Here is a 22,980-nt window from a genome sequence, read left to right as displayed (position 1 = left end):
GGGATCTCTTCTTCTTAAAAAGCTTCTGCGCAGCAAGAGAAACCACCAGGAGTGTGAAGAGACAACCCACAATGTGGGAAAAAAATCTTAACCTGCTCTTCCTCAGACAAAGGTCTACTATCTCGAATCTATAAAGAACTTAAAAAGATCAGACCTCCCAAATTTAAAGACCCAATTCGAAAATGGGCATCTGAAATGAACAGACATTTCTCAGACAAGGAAATAGAAATAGCAAATAAATACATGAAAAAATGTTCAACATCACTGGTCATTCGAGAGATGCAAATGAAAACAACGCTGAGATTCCACTTCACTCCAGAAGGAGTGGCTGCTATCATGAAATCAACCAATAACCAATGCTGGCGGGGCTGTGGGGAAAGAGGAACCCTGCTCCACTGCTGGTGGGAGTGTAGACTGGTGCAACCACTGTGGAAATCAGTATGGAGATACCTCAAAGAACTAGGACTGGAAGTCCCACTTGACCCAGCTATTCCACTGCTGGGGATCTTCCCCAAAGAATTAAAAGAATCATACCACAGTGATATATGTGCGCCCATGTTCATAGCAGCACAGTTTGTAATAGCTAAAACTTGGAAACAGCCCAAATGCCCATCAACTGGAGACTGGATCAAGAAAATGTGGTTTTTTAATAAAATGGAGTACTACTCAGCCATAAAAAATGAGAAATTAGAGACATTTATAGCTAAGTGGATGCACATTGAGGCGATACTCTTAAGTGAAATAAATAGGACACACATGTCTAAATACCGAATAGTTTCTCTGGTGTGAGAAACTGAAAGTGTAAATAAGGACTAAATGTATAATAGGTAATGTGAAATAGGAAGAAAAGGGTCAAAGGGGAAGGAAATGGTAGGGCTAGGGGAAAGGATAGAAGGGAATGGGATTAATATGAGAAAATGGAAAAATAGGAACAAAATCTTTGTAAATAGGGAGGACTGGTGGGGTTGAAGGGAGGGCTGGGCAAGGGTGAAAAATAAGAACCAAGAGAGACTATGTGAAGGTGCAAATTTCCAATGATGAATGTCATTATATTGTATAGCTACAATGTACCAATGATTAGAATGAATAATCGAAAATGTAAAATAGGAAGAAATGGTCCAAAGGGGTAGGGGTAGTGGGAGGGGCAGGGGAAAGGAAAGAAAGGAAAGGAAAAATGCTGAGAAATGGAAAAAATGGAAATAAAGTCTTTGTAAATAGGGAAGGGTGGAGGGTGTGAAGGGAGGGCTAGGAATGGGGAAAAAATAAGAACCAAGATGCATCATGTAAAGGTACAATTCCCAATGAGAAATGTAATTGTGTTGTATACCTACAATGTACCAATAAAAGAATTTAATAAAAAAAATGCTTTTGGGAAAAAGAATATATCATTTTATTAGCTAAAATATTTTGAAATATTGTTATAGTCACTCAGGAGGCTGAGGCAAGAGGGTCTCCACGAGTTCGAGGCCAGCCTGGACTACATAGTGAGACCCTGTCTCAAAAAGCAAACAACAACAAAAAATGTTATAGTATCCTGACCCTGTACTAAATGCATTAGTTGTTTGGCTGTAGGAAAAGTATGTCCTTCACACATGTGTAAATACTAAACAGTATCTCTAGTGTGAGAAACTGAAAGTGTAAATAAGGATGAAAATGATTGAAACGAGTAATTCATAATTTGAAATAGGAAAAGGTCCAAAGGTGTAGGGGTGGTGGGAGGGGAAGGGGAAAGAAAAATTATGAGAAAAGAAAAAAAATGGAAATGAAATCTGTGTAAATAGGGAAGGGTTTAGGGGTGAAGGGCGCACAGGTAATGGGGGAAAAATAAGAACCAAGATACATCATGTACAGGTACAAGCACCCAATGATAAATGTAAATATTGTATACCTAAAATGTACTGATTAATATATAAAATTTTTTTAAAAAGTATGTCCTTGCATAATTGGTATTTTTACTGCATAGAATTTTTGGGTGGGGGGAGTACCAGGTATCAAACTGAGGACCTTGAGCTTGCCAGGCAGGCTCTGTGCTGCTAAGCTACATCCCCAGCCCTGCATAGAATACTTAACTGTTGCTAAAAGTTGAGGCCTTGCCAAAATAATGTTTGATTGCAGTAATTTTGACCCATTAACACTATTTGAAAGGAGGGAGGCATTTCCCCTCCTCTGTGGATTGGGTGTCTTTATCTGTGTTATGACAGGTTTTCAAGGTTGGCCCCACTGTTTTGTGCCTTTCTCAGGCATCCATGGCGAAAAAGCCCACTTTGTTACCAAAGCAATTAGATACTGTTTCTGTAGATTTAGCTGAGTCAGACCCAAAAATTTTGCTTTTGTATATTGAAGGAGTTTCCACCACCACCCCTAAAACACAGTGTACTTTGAGGGATAAACTGTTTTGGACCAAATGTTTTCTTGTGATAAAGAAGTAATGATTTTCAGGTGAGCTTCTGAGCAATGGTGGCATACTAAATGATCATCCTTTCCTGGTTTAGTCAAAGAGAAATGGAGAAGAAGTATTTGATGACTTATGTATACTTCTACATTGCTTCATCTTAAAAGGTTTTTGTAAAACCAGGGTGCATATTATACTGAAATTTCATAGCTTTTTAAAAAAGTTTTGAAAGAATCTACAAGTTCTTCCGAACTGTGGCTGCCTTTTCTGGCCTCCAATCAGGAGGTAGGTTATTTATTAGGCAAATCCTTCTCTCAGAGATATTGATAAGAGAAGTTGTTTCAGCAGCTCTTTTTATGTTATTTCAACTTTGGGAAATTTCATAGTATATATCATCTCAAAATAAGGAAACTCAGGGGAGGCCTATCTTTTAAAAAATATTTCCTGGAACTAGCAACAAATCGAATGTTTGATCACTTTATTATGTGTGGATTTCAGCAATGGTATAATCTTTATCCTTTAACTGCATTTGTTCAGCATATGATCTGAAAGTTTCAAAAGCTGTGTTTGGAAAATGGCCTATACTGATAAAAGATAAATTGCGCATTATTGTTTAGGTAAATTCTCAATGATTAACTGGTTTTAATATAATATTAGGCTGCTTTGCAAGGAATAGCTCTGGTACCTTGTAAGTTATTTTTAAAAAGTATATTTTTGTATTGTGTTGAGGTTTAGTATTTTATTTTGCCTTTTGTCATTTGCTAAGGATTTAACTGGTATTGTTCACCCTGTCCAGAATATTGTTCCTTATTTAAAATAAAACTTACTAAAGCTGTGACTGTAACTCTATTGTCTACTGGGAGGAAGGGTGTACTGTCACAGTGAAAGCAGGACTATTGTGTGGTTGTAGATAACAGGAATGGACAAATACAAACTTCTTTTCCAAACTGAAACTTCCAAAGCAGGGTGGAAGTTATTTAGAAGTCCTTCACAACCCCCAACATCTGGTAGAAACTGGTTTGCGCTCAGTGACAGTAGTTACCATCAGATATAGCCTGAGGGTTTATTGCTAGTGTCATTTTCAGTTTTTGTGATTTACATCGAACAGTTTCAGAAATGAGTGATATGCTCAAGAATTTTAATTTTGTCTATGTTGAAAACATATACAAAAGTTAAGGAGCTGTCCATTTAGAACTAGTTGCAAAATGCTTTAACTTTCAGTGCTGCCCTTCAGTATTTTCCATCTCCTACTGTTTTGTTAGAAATTAATTAACTTTGAGCCACAAAAATGATATTGATTGATTGATTGATATCAGGGATCGAACTCAGGACGTGTGCTTGCGAGGCAAGTTACCACTGAGCTAAATCCCTGGCCCACAAAAATGATTAAAACTCATTTCTCCATATAGTTTATTTTTTATAGCTCTTTTTCTGTGTATGGGTCTAGAAGTCATTTATTTATCTGATGTGTCTGTCTCCTTTATGGCTCGCCCTACCTCACACCACAAGTGAAATGTTGACCCTCACTGCCAGCCAGGCCTCACATAGGGTGTTAAAAATATCAGACAGGCATCTGGATGAGAGCACCACAGTCCTCCTGGAGCACCTCCTTAATGAGACTTATTTTTCTTTATTTGGTCACCCACCGAAGAGCAGATCATAAATCCCCGCATCTGCTCCCAAGCAGCAGCTGTGGCTGGCTGCCTGTCACCCTGTTCCTCACCTTCTTCCCTTTACCTCTTCAACCTTAAATCCCTCCTCCTTGGGCTAAAGTCTGTCTTCCTTTTGTTTTCCTGGCTGACTAGTGTTGATTCAGATGGGCTGCTCCTGCATGGTGGCCTGGCCCCAGCTTCATGGGGTCTGGCAGGGGGCATCCCCCTTTTCTTGACTTGGCCAAGTCCTCAGGGCTGCAGCCTCCCCCGCCCCCTTTTCTTTCAGTGGTGTGAAGGTTGGTTGCCCAAGAAAATTGCGTGGGAAGGAGGACATATGGGGCAAAAAGAAAAATAAGGAAACAATTGTGTTCATTAATTCTGAGGAAATGTATTTAAGTTACTATCATATAATAAAAGGGAAAGCTTGGCGCTTAAGTAACCACTTCAAGAAGAAATGAATGGTATTTTAAAGCTACACAGAGAGCTAGATTGAGTAGGCACGAGTCAGACATTGTGATGAAATGGTTTGACTACACTTAGACCAGAAAATGCTTCTACACCTGCTCTGCCTTTCATCCCCTCTATCTGTTGTGGAAATACATCAGTGCTGTCTCCATGTGAAAAATTAGTTATTGTATGTATATGGGGAAATTTAAAGGCTGATGATGCTGATGCTAATGTTCAATCCCCAGATTACATACATATGACTAAGTAAAACAGTCACTTTAATCCCTAGTTGAAAATCTTTCTGACCTTTCTAGTAGAAATATACTTAATATCCGTGGAGATACTTTTGGGGAGAAAATAGTCATTTTCATTAACAAAACGTACTATATATACAATATATAGTTATATACATAAAATATAGGGCATTTTTCAATATTTTGAAGGTTAAATCTTAATGATTAAAATTTTCTTAAGTTTTTATGACTTACAAAAGCCACTTCCAGGGTGAAATTGCCTACATTATATGTTGAAAGCTTACCTGGATGTATACTGTTTTTTCATATATGCTCATGAGTGAAACGATGGGAATTATGGTTTAGTTTGTTTGTAGAGCTCTAATACTCAGTTTCTGCTTCAAGTCCTGTCCTGTAAATCCCCTCAATGGCCTGGCTCCCCTGGCCCTTGTTTAAAAATCATACACTGTCCTGAGGGCTGTCTAGTACTGCCTCCATCCTGTCCAGCACATTCTTTCTTGGGTCTCACAATACAGAGGAGCAAGTGGCGGGTCTGTAATACCTGTTTGTATGTATTGAATATTTCCTGTATGCAAATCTACCTCCCCTCTCCCCAGTTTTCTTCTTGAGAACAGCGTTACTCTTACATTCCCCACAGCACTGTGCCTCGTATGCAGTGGCAGCCAGTCTGTGTTGAATGAATGATATTTAGATGTCAGAAACAGAGTCAGTACAGAAGCCCATGTCACCCAGACCTACTTTTTCCCATGTGGCCTGAGCCTGTGTGATGGAGGACCAACAGCTTATTTGATGAAGGACCTTTTGCCGTCACATTTTAGTTAACTAGAGTAGAAGTTCTGGAACCCTGTGTATAAATCCCATTTCTGCCATTTGCTGATGTTTTTGGTAGCCTGTGTCATAGATGCTAATGCAATGAGGGTCTCCAGTTTACAGAAGTGGTCTTTAAGGCATGAGGGGTGTGGTAACTTCTTAAAGTTACACAGCTGATCAAGTGGTGAAGCTTGGACATATCCTTTGGCTTCTCTGCAAGGCTGCCTGTCATAGCTTGGCTTTGTACATAGTAAATGTCAAATATACCATAACCATATACAGATTATACTTATTTATTATCTGGCCAAAAATGTAAAATGTGACCACAGTCAGAAACTCGGGACTTGGTTACATTGCTCCCACCCACAGGAAGCACAGGCAGCACAGGCGTCTGCTCTCAAACTATACCCTCCTCGTGACCTCCTAAATTGAATGTATAATTGGTGTGGCTTCTCTCAGGTGATGCAGTATTTCTTCATTCTACTCACATGACTAAAAACAATTGGATTTAAGGCTCCCTTGGATCAGAATAGTGGCCAGAAGAAGCGATTGTAGTAAGACTGTTACTGAGCATCCCAGGTCATAGTGAAGGGCACAGCTGGGCAATTGCATTGGTACTTGGGCTTGATATCGAGATGGGTCTCGGGTGTTGTTTTCTTAAGCCCTTTTTGCTGCGTCCTTCCTCTTGCTCTCCGGTATCTTTGTTAAGTTCTTGGTTTCCCACTGACTTGGCCTTCTCACTGACTTTTTCTAATACAGAAAGAAAGAAAAACCACTACAAAAAGCAAAGGAAGGTGGAAATTATTTAGAAGCCTGAGAGGCAGAAGGAAGGAGAAATACCATAGAATTGAATCTTACAAAGGTGTTTAAAATGCTGACTTGAACTTATGGGACTTTTTTTTTCTTTGCTAACCAGTTAAGTACCTGGAGTAGTGTTCCTCTAAGAGCTCCTTAAAACCTTTGTTAGTATGTTTAGCTCTTTGGGAGCTTCAGTTTCTATCTCTTGTTCGTGTGTGTGTGTGTGTGTGTGTGTGTGTGTGTGTGTGTGTGTGTGTGTGTGTTTGGGGGGTGAGTACTGGGGACCAAACTCAGGACTTTTCGCTTATGAGGCAGGTGCACTGCCGCTGAGCTAAATACCCGGCTCTCTGTCTCTTGTTCTTATGTACTGAAGTAATATTTTGTTTCTGCTAGTGATAATCATTGTGAGACACTGATTCTCTTACTGTAGGTTCTTTTATTGTCTTACTCGAAGCCGTTCAGCACGTAGGAGCTATAACGGACCTCCTCCACCTCCTGAGTCAATAGTTCCTCTGATTTGAGGGATACATCTTTTTTTATTACACTATGTATGTATCTTTATCTTCAAAGTAGTTACTCAGAGTACAAGACATAAACCAAAAAGCTTCTTACAAAAAAGAAACAAACAGTAGCACAAATGTTTCTTTTCAATAAATAAGATAAAATAGTAGTATAATGAAACCAATTGAATTTTGTAATTTGAAGAAGTATTTGAACTTCTCCCTATTTCCTACTTATCTCCTGTTTTGTTCTTTGTGTTTCTCATATAAGAGAAAATATGCGCTACTTGAGCTTGTGTGTCTAACTTATTTCACTTAACATTTTGTTCTCAAGTTTCATCCATTTATCTGTGAATGCCTCAAGATTATCTTTGTGTATGGTAGCATAGTACTCTATTGTATATAAATACATTTTCTTTATCCATTCATCTGTTGATGGACGTAAACACTGTTTCAAAGATCTAGTCATTATAAATTGTGCTATGAACATGAGTATACATGTATCCCTGTGATATGATTTTAACTATTTTGGGAAGATGCTTAGAAGGAGGGGAAGCCTAGTCAAATGGAATTTCTAGTTTTAGTTTTTTGAGGCATTTCCACACTAATTTCCATAGTGGTTGTACTAGTCTACATTCCTACCAACAGTGTGATAGAGTTCCTCTTTCAATTTTCGGGGTACGTCTTAAGACCTCTGGTGATAGCAGTTAGAAGCAACCGAGGAAAACAAAGTCTGGAGGTGGCAGGTGTGAGGGGTGGGAGGCACAGTAAGACAGCCAGGCCGGAGCGCAGGCCTGTCTACAAGGCAGGGAGAGCCTCCACTTGAGGGCCACTGGTTATGAGTCTGAGTGTAGGAACTAGGGGCTGCCACAAGGGTGTCGGCTCTACCTGGCTAAATTTGGAGCCTTTCAATTGGAGTTGAGGCACTGCCTCTTCCCTGTCATGCGTGAGCTATTGCAGCAAAGACTTCACATTGGCCAACTCAAAACAGAGACTGGGAGGAGCCCCTTACAACACCTGTCATTTCCACATGGTGTGAGACTGCTCCTGAAACTGGAGGCTGCAGCCCAGGCCCAGGGCCAGCACATTGATTGTAGCTTACCAGGCTGTGGAAATACAGTGCCTGTGTAGAGTTTGGGCCCAGTGAAGTAGGCTGGATCGTTTATTAAATGCTAACCTTTCCACTTGCTTAACCTTTAAGGAAGGTAGGGAGGAAAAACAAGAGCTTTTTTATTAGAAATTATACATGCACATAAATCAAAACAATGTGTTAATTACTGTTGTCAAATTTCTTATGGAAGTCAAAGTTCTTTCATTGTTGGCAAAATGATCAGACATATTATTATCATCTCTTTTCACTGTTTTTCTCCCTGTTTTCTGTTTTAGTTGCTGATAATGTGTTCAAGATGAGTGGGATGGGAGAAAATACCTCTGATCCGGCCAGGGCAGAGACAAGAAAGCGAAAGGAATGTTCTGACCAGCTTGGACCCAGGTTAGACACTTGCTTAGAAAATCAGAATTTTCTGTTAAACTTTATACGTGTTTCTTTGTTATTTTAGCATTGATTTTGCTTCTCATTCAAATACTGTATTAGGTTTTTCTCCTTAACAGTTAAACTTTTAAATGAGTATTAACTTACATTTTGAATATGCTAATCAGCTACAGCTTTTTGTTCTTTACAAAAGGAGGGAAGCTATATACTTCTGATGCCCCCTTTGTATTTGACTCTTTTTTTTTTTGTATTTGACTCTTATAATCAGTTCATTCTAAAATCTTGTATTTTTCGTTTTTTTTTTTTTTCTGACAGATCACAGGATGTTGTAACAAGTAGATCCTGAAGTGAAAGGATTTGTGCTTAGCTTTATGTGGGGTTCTTGTTTTAATTTTTTTTTTAAACATATGAAATGTTAAATCCATTTTCTTTTGAGTTGAAAACAAAGATTGGCCCTTCAATGAATAAAACAAATAATTTTACAGCAAGCTTCATCTCATCTGTTGTGGGTAGAAGTGGGCATTTTAGAACCTTCATTTAGGGTATTGGCTGTATCAAAATTGCAGACTCTCTGAATTAGCTATTCTGCTTCTAGAACTCTTCCTATGATACACTTCCAAACATGCAAAGTGATGTAGTCCTGAGGACATGCATCACATTATTGATAATTATGAAAGATTAGAAAAAAACTAAATGTTTGAGGGGAACTGTTTAAATAACTATGACAAATCTGGAACATGGTGCAGCTATGATAAAGGTTGAGGAAACTTGAGTCAATATGAAAATATATAAGAATATTAAAATTTAAGAATATTGGAACCTAAGCAAAGCTTATAAAGTGTTTCTGGATTTTACTGCTACATATTTATATTTAAAAGGGGAGAAAAAAAGCATCTATATTTGTATTGTGTGGGGTAACCAAGAAAAAAGTGGTAGTTCTTGCCTGCTTTTGGTGGGAACTATGCAAAGAGAGAACAAAGATAGAAAAGAAACTTTTAAGTCTTTTGATGTTTTAAATCAAATAAATGATTTCAAGAGTTAAATAAAAACAGTAACTTAGCTCCAGTGAACAGTAAAAAGGATCAGACAGGGAATAGTAGGGAAGAAGACTAGAACAAGTCTTGAGAGAACGAGGAGGAAAAATGGCAAAAAGCCAATATTTTCTACTCCCTTTCCTCTCTTGAGCTGCCAAGAAAGCAACAAGCCTCTGGTGTGCGTGCTATCCACACCCAGCCCCCTGCTGCTGCATGTGCCCCTTAGGTTCCCCAGTACTTCCTAGGAAAACAGCCTTCTGGCTGTCAGACTGCCTATAATACTCAGGACTGCTAGCTGGGGAGGCTGTTTGATACACGCAAACTGTTCCAGAGAACAGGCTGTTTCTTACATAATACTGTGTTGCTGCTCCCTAGTAGGTACGCTGTCTCTGAGCCCCCTGCCTCCTGCTCTCTCAGAGGTCTTTGTAATCAAGTTCCGCTTTCTTACCTACTTGTTCATTTGCATGTAGTATGAGCTGGTAGCGTGTGGTAAGGGTAGTGGGGGGAGGTTTAGGGATGAGAATGGGAACTGGACTCTTCAGAGCCTTTCATACACCCCTTTCTTTTGCTGTACTTAATAAAGTGGGAGCAAGGGGTATAAGTAATATTTAGAAAAACAAATTCTCTTCCCTGCTCTACCAGTAACTCACTAGGTAATCTTGGACAAAGCATGTAACCACTACACGATGGAGAAATTGTCCTATATCTTAGGTTTGTTAACTTAATGAAAATACTGTTTAGAAATGAATGTACAGAAGTCTACTACAAATTCCCAAATTCTTTTAATTACTGTTGTTTTCAAATTGACTCTCTTTCTTACAGTATGGCTTTAAATGTCATTCAGCAGGCTCTCCACTGCACTTGAGAAAATAGTTGTGCAGTGTTATTATCGGAAGGACCTTTTGAATTTGCAGGTTTATCAAATTCAGATGAAATGATTTTGCCAATTTTGATGTATTCCCCTTCCATTAACTTTTTAAACCTATCGTTGAACTTGGACCACGTGTTTATATTTTGCATGTCATTTGGCTTGGACAGTTAACAAATATCCTGAGTCAGTTTCACTTTTGGTTCTAGCTGTATTGGACTTTTCTCATTATCTGAAAAGGCTGCATGGTTTGATTACTAATATTCTACAGAGGTCTATGAAATTATAAAAATGTTTTCATTATTTCTTTACCAAAAAACATAAAACCAAAATTCATTGAAATGTACTTCCACTTATTATAACTACGTTAACTTCCCTTACTTTTACTAATCTTAAATAAATGTTACCTCTCTTTTCTTTGTATTTGACAGTAAATTTGATACCCACCTGTGTGAAACACTAACTAGCACAGAGGTCATCCAAACCCTTGTCATGTTGAAGCTGATAGTCCAGTGGGAGACAGCAAGCACATTCAACAAATAATCATACAAGTAGTAAATGCATAGTCATAAACTGGTATAATGTTGATTTAATAAGAAAAATAGCATTTTAGGACAAATTGGTACACTACCCAGAGTACTTTTGTGTTTTTGTAGGTAACTTTTACTATGTTTATATTGAAACTAGTTTGATGTGTTTATCTGCCTCATAATAACTCTTTTTCAAATACATAAGAAAAATATTTCTTGCTTTTAGCCCCAAAAGGAGCACTGAGAAACGTAATCGTGAACAGGAAAATAAATATATAGAAGAACTTGCAGAGCTGATTTTTGCAAATTTTAATGATATAGACAACTTTAACTTCAAACCTGACAAATGTGCAATCTTAAAAGAAACTGTGAAGCAAATTCGTCAGATCAAAGAACAAGGTAAGAGGACTGAATTAGTATCTTGGGGAGTTGAGTTGGTTTCTGCCTTTTCCGAGTATGAGGAGTCCCCTTGGAGCCCCTTTAATCCATTTCTTATGCTTAAATTATTGATGAGGAAATGATGTCACAGTGCAAGATGAGTGCAAGGATCACTTGCAGTGGCTTATAAATAGGCCTTATATAAAATTCAGCCGTTCCCTAAAGACAGAGGAGACTGAGGTGAGTCAGGGTGATGCAGCTTTTCATCTACTAAACCCAATTAGGTGCCCACTGGTTCTGCTCCCTACACTTGGAGTTTTCCCAGCTTGCACAGCAAGTGACTGTCACAATTTTCAGATGAGGAGCCAGTTTGAGATGTAAACCAGAAGTAAGGAAGTGAACCACCTCCTGTTTCAGCTAGTCAGCATATTTGATTAAGTTTGGGCCTCAACTGGCCATGCTACTGGATTCGAATTTCATGTCCTGAATGACAAGAGATTTGAAAGGCTTTAATCGCTAGTAAAAATTCTTTTGTGAAATCGAAACACAGAACGTGACAGCTTTCTTCCTGTGGTTTTCTTTTTTTTTCCTGCGATCATTTTATGGTTTTCTTCTTTGATATTTTTGCCTACAGAAAAAAAATTTAAAAATAATGTTTCGAATGCCCATTTGACTTTGTAGTGCCAAAAATAAATGTTTATTAGGCATGTATGAACACTGTCTTGGTGCTCAGGGCGAATACATGCTTTGAAGTATCCATATGCTACTTTCCTTCAGGGCAGGGAAGATTATTATCTCTTGTAATGTTTTTGAATGCATCCTCTTAGAGTTCATATTTTTAAATCTACATTTTATATAGTATTCCAAAAAGGCAGATTTTAGGAAAATATTATCTTTGTAAGTACGTGAGCCTCAAATTTTGTTTGTTCCTGTCAAACATAAAATCTTATCTACCTATTAGCATATTTTCATCATAGCCTTTTCCACTATTGAATCAGTTCTATGTAGAAGAGTTTTAGAAGGCTGGGTGTGGCCTTATACACACCTTATACACACCTGTGATCTCGGCTACTTGGGAGGCTAAGGCAGGAGGCCTTGGGCAATTTAGAGTCCCTGACTCAAAATTCAAATTAAAAGGGATGGGGATGTAGCTTAGTGCAAGAATTGGGTTCATGCCCGGCTTGGTGACGCTTGCCTGTAATCCCAGCACTCAGGAGGCTGAGGCAGGAGGATCACTGTGAGTTCGAGGCCAGCCTGGGTAACATGGTGAGTTCAAGGCCAACCTGCACTACAAAAGTAAGACCCTGTCTCGGAAAAAAAAAAAAAAGAATTGAGGAATTGGGTTTAATCCCCACTATTGCAAAAAATAAATAAATAAAAGTAAAGCAGTTTTACAAATGTAGTTCTGTCCTTGAAGATTTTCTAAATAGACAACACAGTTTCTAATACCAGCCCACTCTGAAAATCAGTGTTTGTTTCCCATCCGAATTATCCCATCTGAATATCCGAGAGATTTCTTCTCACAATGTCTATCTCAGTCTCCATCTCCTCTTTCTTTTCCTTTCGATGTTCATTAGTTACCAAAGCTTTTGTAATCTCAGTTTGGTACCTTCTTTCCTTTTGTTGTCAGCAAGTAGATAAAATAATATTCTTAGAATTCTTGGGAGAAATAATTGGTTGAAGTTATTCGGTGCTGTGAAGTTTCGTATTTCTAGTTGCTGATATCATTGCAGTAGAGAAATCATTAATCATAAGTTTCAGTGTTGTAAGAATTTTCAATTACTCAGTTTTGTGAACATTGCATATGAGGTAGTACTTTTATGTTTTAAAACAGTCATATGTATTTTTAACCACTGTGAAGGTCTTGCACAGGTAATTAAAGTTTTGCAAAACCTTAGTAATTCCAAAAAAAAGAAAAAAAACCTTAGTAATTCCCTCTTGAAACCATAAAACACGTTAAGATGTGTCATGCTGGGCCGATGCCATGTCTTAACTCTGGTGTTAATCGTAAGGCTGTGTACCACAACCACCCAAGAAGCAACAATAATAAACACCCTGTCACATCATATTCTTACAATAATGCTCCCACTAATTTGAAAACCAGCATGTTTTGAAAAGGGAAGAAAAAGTTAAATACAAAATGAAAAGCACAAGTATGCTTTTAAGTTTTCGACTAATGTAATATTTTGAGAATGTTCCCTGCTTAATACATTGTTTTGTTTTGTTTTTTTAATAAGCAGAATCACATTAAATAGAAGCAAGGTATGTGTTCTGATACCTCTTAGGAGCTTTTTCAATCTGAGCAAATTATTTTATCTCTGAGATGTCTCCTCATACAGAATTGAGCAATAATCACACCTGGGTTACATGGCCGCTAAAAGAAATTATGAGCTGTGTCAACACATTCAGCAAGTACCTGTCATTGTAAATGTCCAGTAGATGATTGTTTTCTTTCCCACATTAAGTAGAGTGGTGCCTTTTTTCTTTACGTGTGCTGAAATCTTAGACTGTGACCTCCTCCTTCAGATGGGAAACAAAAGAGAGTTTTAAGGATAGTTATTAATATTCTTTCTCCAAGGTCATTTGAAGAAAGTAGTTCTCTAGGGCCAGACAACTTTTGTAGCCCATGAAGCCCCTCCACTGGTAGCTCTGTTGGGACCAGTTTGATTTCTTTCCACAGCTGACAGCCAGCCAAGATTGAAGGGCAATGTGTAAGTCTGGCCTAAGCCTTTCCCTCTCACTCTGTGTCTCCCTTGCCTCCCCCACAACTGTTCCCCCTACCAGTCACCATAAATAAAACCCAACTACCATCTTTACACCATTATCCAAACTTAATTTGTATTTCAGTCACACTTGTCAGCCTGAATAAAATCAATTTGGGAGCTCAAGAGAACATGCCTGTTATGTGTATTTGACCCATAAATGTTAAGCTGGGTTACGTGAGGTGCCATACTGAAGAATACTACAGAGCCAGGAAAGCAGGGCTCATCTTCCTGTAACCCCGTCCTGTTTCAGAAGCTGCATGCACCCACCAAGCATCGTTGACTCTCCCTCAACTCTACTACTTCATTAGCTGCTCCTCAACACTCCATACACTTATTCTGTACGTGAAAGAGAGTAGAGAGGATATTTCAAAGTAGCCTAAAGGACAGGAATTTAGAAGAGGAGTTACCACTGGCTGTTTAAATTAATAATCATTCTCTTGTGCCTAGCACTTTATGAGATACACGGGTGGTAGATGCTGGCCCTCCAAGAGCATGCATGAAGAAAAATGTACATTGTGGAAACAGAGCAAGTACACACAAGAGTTTGATGCTATGAGTGGGATCACCATTAAATATGAAATTCCATTCATGTTGGTGGTTTTCCTTTGGCCCACATTCAAAAGTCCTTAGTTATGAACTGAGTATCTTAGTAATTAAGTTGGACCTTCTATTTGACTAAATTCTCTTTGCGAATTTTGAATACCAGCTAAGACTTAAGTAGTTCTTACAATGTGCTAGGCACTTTTAAAATTCCTTAGATTTGGTAATTATTTTAATACTTAAAATATCCCATCGGGGCTAGGATGCAACTCAGTGGTAGAGCACTTGCTTAGCATTGCTTAAGGCCTTGGGTTTAATCCTCAGCCCTGCAAAAAAAAAAAAAAAATTAAAACATTGCCAAGGAATGGGTATATGTTTTTCCCCTTTAATAGTTGGAAACTGATACATGAATACTTAAGTAGCTTAGCACAGTCACTTGTACTAAGTGACAAAAGAGCATAGAATAAGGCAGTCAGTCCGGCTCTAGGCTGCACTTAAACCAACATAGCAGCAGACTTTTGATATTTAATTATAATGCTTCTTAACTGTTATGATGATGCTAAATGTTCAAAACTTTTTGTCCTATAACCTAGAAAGTGTAGCCTTAGAAAATGTCCTTATTTGCTAACTTAGGAGACTAATATTGCTTCTGCTTCATAGAAGAATTATAAATAATATGAAAGATACTATTTTGTATTAACACATGTCCAGTTTCCATCTTCTTAGATGGAAACTCAAACATTTCTATAGAAAGGATATGGTGATTCCTATTTCCTTATAAAAAAAAAATTGAAGTGTGAAGTGACTAAAAAATTCAGAGCTGTTTTATTTTTTTGTTGGTGGTGGGGTTTTTTTCTTTTGTTGTTATTGTTGTTGTTGTTGATTTTTGAGACAGGGTCTGGTTATGTAGTTTAGGCTGGCCTTGAACTCATTATGTAGCCCAGGCAGGCCTTGAACTCATGACAGTCCTCTTGCCTCAACCTCCAGAGTGCTGAGATTACAGACATGTGCCACCATTCCCAGCTAAGGGCTATTTTAAATATTAATACATTTTCACTATCCTGTGTAAAGTAACCTCCTCTGTTACCCCAAAGTTGCCACACTTTTTTTCCCTAAGATAATTATAGTAAAATTAGTATTGCTGCTTCATTTAAATTCACTTTGGTCCAATGTATTTGAACTTAGGATTTGTTTTACTAGTTGATACAAAATTTGTCTCAAACTTTTGCTATTTTTCTAAACCAGTTTTATTAATGAGTATCAATAGGAATAAAAAGCATATTACAAAAATCTGGTTTATTATAAACTAGATTGAGGGTGGGGTGGCATCCTGGTTGGATCAGGCAACCTAAAAGAGCGTTCAAGTTTCTCATTAGAATTACTTAGTTTGGTATTTGGTGCTGATACAATAATGTTAGGATCACAGATAGCTTCATACATGTGAATTGCCTCTAAGATTGAAGATACAGCATCAAATGTAAAGAAGTATTGCGGTGGAGGGTGGCATGCAGGAGTCAATAATGACAGCTAGTTATTAAATTATCAAGATTTATTCATTATATGGACTCAAACTATACAGAAACCAAAGCTAAAGAAAACTAAACTTTATTCTTAAGCTATTTGTGTCTTGTAGTATCTACATGGCTGAAATACCATATAGTAGTGCCCATTGTGTATATTTTTCGAAACCTGAGTTAGTAATATTACATTGTTAGATTGAATTCCATCATATTGAGACTATTCCCAGTATGGAAATTGTAAACACTACAACTCCAGGCTTGATTTATTGTTTTGTTGGCTGTCACTGTAGATTTAAGAAAAGAGAAAGCATTAATAAATAATTTGTAACATTTTAACATTAAGTAACTGTACATGCATGCACATACAAAATGTGATTCATTTCAATGAAAAAGTCACCCTTGAATTGACAGTTTAATTTATGTATACAACATACATCTTCATTATTTCCTTTGTGTCTTATTAAATGGAAATTTCAATCAACATTCATTTGGAACCATACTCTTTGGCTAATTGTAATCATAGGTTGGCTACAATGTAAGAATTTGGCAGAAATCAGCAGAAGCATTCTGTGAGTCAATTGGCTGTGATGGTATTTACAATAAAGAGAATTGTTTATTACCATTTGTAAATTATGTACTACATATCCTTTATATAAGTAAAATTTACAATAAACTTATTCTGTCCCTTTCCCCAAGAACTAGTTTTTAAGCATTTGCCAGTATACCATTGATTGGATAGGTTGTATTAGTAAAGGTAGGTATGTGTGTCTGTGGAGAAATTTACAAACTAACAGTTACTTTAAAATTAAAGGAAATAGTAATGGAAACAACTTAACTGTAGCACTTACAAGCAAAGTATATAACCTATTAAAATGATGCTTTTCCTTTCTCCCGGGTTAAATGTATGAAGTTGTTATGGTGAAAATTCAGTTACTCAAAACTCAAGTGTATCATCAACTTATAGCTGTCACCAAACAAAGTAAACAGAAGAGCCCTGATATCAGATCCCTTCCAGCAGTAGGATATCTGTAAATCAGGCTTCTGGGGTGAGGCTTCCCGTTATTGCTTTAGTTGCATGTGATGAAACCTTAGAGTGATAGAGTAGTCATCTACTGGAAAGGGTGGGTTAGCAAAGGCACCATCTCTTTCCTGTGCCCTTGTAGAGGCTCTCACACTGAAGACAGGGCCAGCAGTGTTTCGATTGCCTGTCAGATATGTGTGGCATGAGGGAGAGTGAATGGGACACTGATAGTGACAGATACATTACAACTTTATTTTCAAACAAAAGTCCCTTAACAACTACATGTAGTTTAAGTTCAATTGCCAGTTTCTTTATTATCCTACCTACTTCTGAAGATGCTGATGATAATTAACTGGCTAAAGTCAGCCAGATATAAACCTGGGCCAGAATAACAGACTGGAACATATATATACACCAAAGCAAGCCCTAAACCCAGCCCAGTAAAGTAGGATAAAACAGTCAATAGAGTGAACCTAGTAAGAGAAAGAACTTTGTTTGAAATCAGATGAACCAAGTATCTCTCTTCACCAGACCATGTGCAAGTTTGTTAACATCTCTGGGCCTTTAATTCCAAATCCTTGAAAGGGAATCATAATAACCACTTCCTAAAGTTATTGTGAAGAATAGTGTTTGTAAAGGGCTTTACCCAATGTTTGGCACATTGAAAGATTTAATTAACAGTTTTATTATTTTTACTGTTTCTAACACCTGTCCTTGTAGATAATCCACTAAATCTAAATGTTCTTCCTAAAATCTCAATATTGACATGGAAATGAGCAATTTTGGGATTTTTTTGGTTAGATTTTAAAGCTTTATTATTCTTACAGTGTTTTATTTTAATAAACAAGTAAATAGAAACTATTAAAACTATTCAATCAGAGATGGAATTTAGGAAAATATGACTTGGTATAAGTACTTCCGAACCCTTCCCACTAGCTCTGGTCCTGCTGCTGGGTCTTGACAGCTTGCTGCTTGTCCATGTTACCTGAATAATATTTTATAAGAATTTAAGGAGAGCTAAAAAGGGCAAGATGGGCCGTGGATTTAGCTCAGTGGTTTCGCCACCTGCTGCGCAAGCGCAAGGACCCAAGTTCGATCCTCGTACCAAAAAAAAAAAAACAAACAAAAAGGGCAAGAGTCTTGCCAATGTTCACTTCATCTTTATTTACTTCAACATAGCAAGGAATCTGGCCCTAGCTTATTCTTTTTTTTTTTTTTTGAGAAGCTTTTAAGATACTATTTTATTGTGTTGTATTTTTTTAACACCATGTCTAAATGTACATACATTTTGAAAAAAAATCACACCATCATTGGCATTCATCTGAAAGGTGATATCTCTTTCCACTTGGAGAAATACTTATAGTAACATGTAAATTAATGTTGCATCTAAGTTAGGATAACTACCTTAAAACTATTTTTACCACACAGTAGTTCTTTCCTCTCTGTCTTCTCTTTTGTCTCAATCTTTAAATCCCTTGATATCATTCCTAATATTTTTTTCTAATATTCTACCTCCTTTTCTTTTTTTAACTCCAGACTATTCCTTACTGTGTGTTCACTGAAGTCTGTTTCTTTAGCTTCTGTTTTGACCCAGATTTTGCTTATGTTAGATAGGTATTGAAAAACACATAATATGTCCCTTTTTTTTTTTTCTTTTTTTTTTTTGGTACCTGGGATCGAACTTGGGACCTTGTGCTTGCGAGGCAGGCAGTGGAACCACTGAGCTAAATCCCCAGCCCTCAAATTATTATATAAAATATTATATGATGCTGTAATTACAGTACCATCATGTAGGATACACTCATCTGTTCCTCCAATTTTGTCTCTATCCTCTGGTAACAGTCTTATGTTCTTTATTTTTGAATTTCTTGTTTCATTGATTCTCTTCAAATATATGTGAAGCTTATATATTTGTTTGCATTGTACAGTGAGAGGCTAGCAGTCTGCCTGAGGATTGTGGACATCACAGCCTATAGAATGATAAACTTTGTGCTAGTAGATGAGTGAGGACATCTTGGAATTTCCAGAAGGAGATTGTATTTAATCTTGGATTCTCAAACCCACAGCACATACGTCAGTATATATAGGATGGATCCACGTCCTCCATAGGTGTAGCCCAGCACCTTACAAACGTGCTTTTGCTTCAAAACTGTTAAATTTCTCATGATAACTATCTTCCTACTAATTTTTTCTATATGTTATATGTATGATACTTGGTAGCAAAAACCATCTTTCTACACAAATTAAAGCATAAAAAGCTCTTGTATGTCAAGACCTGTGATTTATACATTGAAGTTGTGTGGAGATTATTTAAAACCCAAGGGATTGCTATCAAACAACTTTGCACTCCCTGTCACTTAGAAATACATTTTTATGTTGCATTGCTTTATTATTTTATATACCTGATTTATTATTCAAATTACTTATTTATATTTTGTGTATCTTTTTTGAGACAGGGTCTCACTTTGTAGTGCAAGCTGGCCTTGAACTCACTATGTAGCCCAGGCTGGCCTCGACCTCTCAGTGATCCTCCTGCCTCAGCCTCCCGAGTGCTGGGATAACAGGAGTGCGCCACCATGCCTGGCTACTATAATGAGAAGACAACTGTTAGTTTTACTGAGGTTCTAAAGCACATGATGAGTAACTTTTTTGTCACTGCATTCAAAATTTTGTCATTTTTTACTTCATCTTGACAATAATATGTTTAGGAGCAAATCTTTGTATTTGTCTTCTTTAGAGTTCATTAAGCTTCTTGCATGTGCAGATTAATTATTTTCATATTTTTTCAGAGGTTTTAGGCATTAATACAAATAGATGTTTGTGGAGTTTTTGGCTCTCTTCTTTTGAAATTTCTACTATGTGTACATTCTTGCACTTAGTGGCATTTTGCATTTCTCTGATAGTCTTCAATTTTTTTCATTTTATTTTCTGTTCTTTAGATTGCATAATCTCTGTGCATCTTCCAATCTGAAATTTTATTTTTCCACTTACTCATAATTCACTTCTATATATTTTTATGTAGATTAATGGCTCACATTATTAATGGGATCCTTAAAACTAGCATAGGTGAAATTACTGTTCTGATTTTCTCCTAGGAGTCTCCTTATTATTTTATATTATATCTTAGGTACATGGAAGGTGATTTTGTATGTGTTCTGTTTGGGGGGTGTTTGTTATCTTTTTGTTTTAATAGACTTTAAATAAAAGAATTTTAAATTATTTAATGTTCCCTAATGCTTTAGGATTTTAACAATTTCTGATGAGTTCTCACTTCAAGACCTTTCATACTTTGAGAGTAAACATCCCATGTTTTCTTGATCATGTTGGACTGTATGACAAGAAATTAATTGCTAGGCATTGGCACACAGTTGTAATCTCAGCACACTGGGAGGCCAAGGTAGGAAGACTGTAAGTTCCAGCCAAGCTGGCAACTTAGCAGCTTAGTGAAACCCTATCTAGAAATTAAAAAAGGGCTGGGATGTAGCTCAGTCCAAAGGCCCTGGATTCAATCCTAGTACTGCCAAAAAGTAATAAATTCTGACACCCCACTACATGTATTGATTTCATCCAAGAGCAAACATTCATTTAATAAAATTTTTATTGAGTAAATACTATAAGATATGTTGCTCACTAGGGGAATTCAGCCATCCATAACTACTTGAAGTCTTTTCCTTGGAGCTTTCATTCATTTGGGAGGAAATCACATCCTAAACAACTAGCCATAGGATGTTGGAGACAGAAGAGATGAGTATGATTGAAGAAACCAGTGCCAACTTCTTGGAAAACAATATATTTAAACTGGGCCTTTCTGTAAGATTAAGATTTTAATGAAGAAGTAGGAGCTAGGGTAGGGCGAGACACTCTAAACAGGGCATAGAGGGGCTTGAGAGTGTCAGAAGAGCGTCCAGTGTTGTATAGTATGTGCCAAGTCAGGCTGGGCAGCCACAGAGTAAGATGTATTGAAGCATTTGGATTTGAGGTTGAAAAGAGCAGATCAGAGGGCCAGAGATTTAACTCAGTGCTTCTACTGCCTGCCTCGCAAGCATAGGGTCCCAAGTTCAATCCCTGATACCCCCCCCCCAAAAAAAGAGCAGATCAGAGTCGAATAGGAGAACCCACAGGGCAACATTGAAATTTGGAGTGGATGACGTCAAACAAGACCTCTAACTGTCTTCAGCAGGTTGGCTTGAGATCTTCTCTCATGGTCTCTAGAGATACTCTCTACTAGGAATTGGAAATGTTGGGTTTGTTTGTTTTTTTCAATGACACTGATTTTGGGTGTCGGAGATACACGTAACTAATTTTAAAAATGAAGTTTAATGCTAGAGAACTATAAAATGTGCCGATCATCTATAAAAAGAAATAAAAAGTATCATTTTATAAATAATCTTACTTTCATTTTTGTGACATTAATAGGACTTAAAAGGAGCAGGAGAAAGTAGAAGTTTGGAAATGACAGAGACCAAAAGGTAGTAAGAGAGACCAATAAGAACAGACCACCAGAGAGCTGGAAGAAGACAGAGAATGATGGCAGGCATACTCACAAGCACCCTTGTGTCAATTTAAATGCAAAGAAAAGGCCTTTGCTTTTTTTTTTTTTTTGGTACCAGGGATCAAACTTGGGACCCTGCACTTGCGAGGCAGGCCGCTGCACCAGTCAGCTAAATCCCCAGCCCAGAGAAAGACCTTTTTAATATAAAATCTTATTTTCTAGTCTCTTGACATTATATCGCTAATGACTTAACCGGAGTTATATGTGACAGCTGTGGGCATACATGCCAGCCCTCACCTCTGTCCTAACCCCACCATAGCTTTAGTGAAGAGTGTCTTCATGTCTCATGGCTGCTCAGCCCTTCTCTCTGCCTATCAAAGGATCTGAATCACTGCACCATCTGCTCCTGCCTCTTCCGTTGCTAGGGCTTAGCAATGATCCTATCCCTTGGCCACTGTGCCCAAAGGAGTAATAGTGGAGCAGTCGTTATAGAAGAATCTGCTAAAGATGTTCCACAGTAACCCTCTTGAAGGAGTCCTGTTGATTATTCAGCTGCAGTCTTTTTTTTTTTTTTTCCAGCTGCAGTCTTAATACTGCCAGTAAGTAGTACAGCAGGCAAGTTTGGCTGTAATCTGTCTCCAGCCCTTCTGTTCTTGCACTTGCTCCCCATAACATTCACAGGCATGGACACCCTCACATGGTCATTTCCTACCCTGGGTCTTCACCTGCAGTGCCTCTCCTCCCTCCCAGCTGGTTGACAGCTACTCACTTTAAGGTCAAAGCACGTGACAGAGAATCTAGGGTATATGCTAGTAGAAGGTCCAATGGCAAAGGGACTTCACCAAGACCCAGGCCTGGCCAGTTTGGCCTACTGTTCTCTTGTGTTCCATTTCGTGAGTGTGAATACTCTTTAAGATCCTTACCCTGAACCACTTACTGCAACAAACACATACTTAGGTGTTTTTGTTTGTGTCTTTATTCATCCTCTTCCTTCCTTATGTGGAATGCCTGCTTCCTGTTTCTTCCTACTCTCTCACAGTCCTACTCTTTATTCTTCATGGTGCCTCTCACTTTTTTGCAAAGCACTTCTCATTTCCCAAGCAGTATGAACTCATTCCCTTTGACATTCCGTGTCATTTCCTGCGCTAATCTTTGGATTTTGTGTACTTCTTTTTCCTCCCTGATTGATTGACAAATTTATTAATGCAGAGATTATGTCTACTCATCACATATACCTATGGCAGTTCTGAGCAGTGTTTGTTCTCAGTTTGTATAAAACATACCTGTCAAATTTTTCTGAGGCCTAGTCTTGTATAATAAGGGTTTTTTTGGTTTGTTTTTTGGTTTGGTATTTTGGGGTGGGTTGGTTGGTTGGTTGGTTGGTTTTGAGACAGGGTTTTGCTATGTAGTGCAGGCTGGTCTCCAACTCATGACAGTGCTTTTGCCTCAGCCTCCCTAGTGCTGGGATTACAGGCTTGTGCCAACAC

General features: G+C 37.8%; 1 protein-coding gene across 17 annotated transcripts in view; it reads left to right on the top strand.

The window, feature by feature from the left end:
• The window catches only part of Ncoa2 (nuclear receptor coactivator 2), a 279,931-nt gene that overhangs the window by 168,768 nt on the left and 88,183 nt on the right, over positions 1-22,980 (top strand). For all 17 annotated transcript variants that reach the window (XM_087190446.1, XM_087190438.1, XM_087190448.1 and 14 more), the window contains 2 exons: positions 8,240-8,345; positions 11,004-11,176. In XM_087190446.1, the coding sequence (XP_087046572.1) occupies positions 8,260-8,345; positions 11,004-11,176 (259 nt within the window). In that variant the 5' untranslated portion in view covers positions 8,240-8,259. The remainder of the gene's footprint in view (positions 1-8,239; positions 8,346-11,003; positions 11,177-22,980) is intronic.

The sequence above is a fragment of the Heterocephalus glaber genome, unplaced genomic scaffold, assembly GCF_053883595.1.
Source record: "Heterocephalus glaber isolate CG9 unplaced genomic scaffold, H.glaber_assembly_v1.0 deba00001553, whole genome shotgun sequence".
NCBI lineage: Eukaryota > Metazoa > Chordata > Mammalia > Rodentia > Bathyergidae > Heterocephalus > Heterocephalus glaber.
The sequence above is the reverse complement of the archived record's forward strand: the minus strand, read 5'-3'. Positions and strand labels throughout refer to the sequence as shown.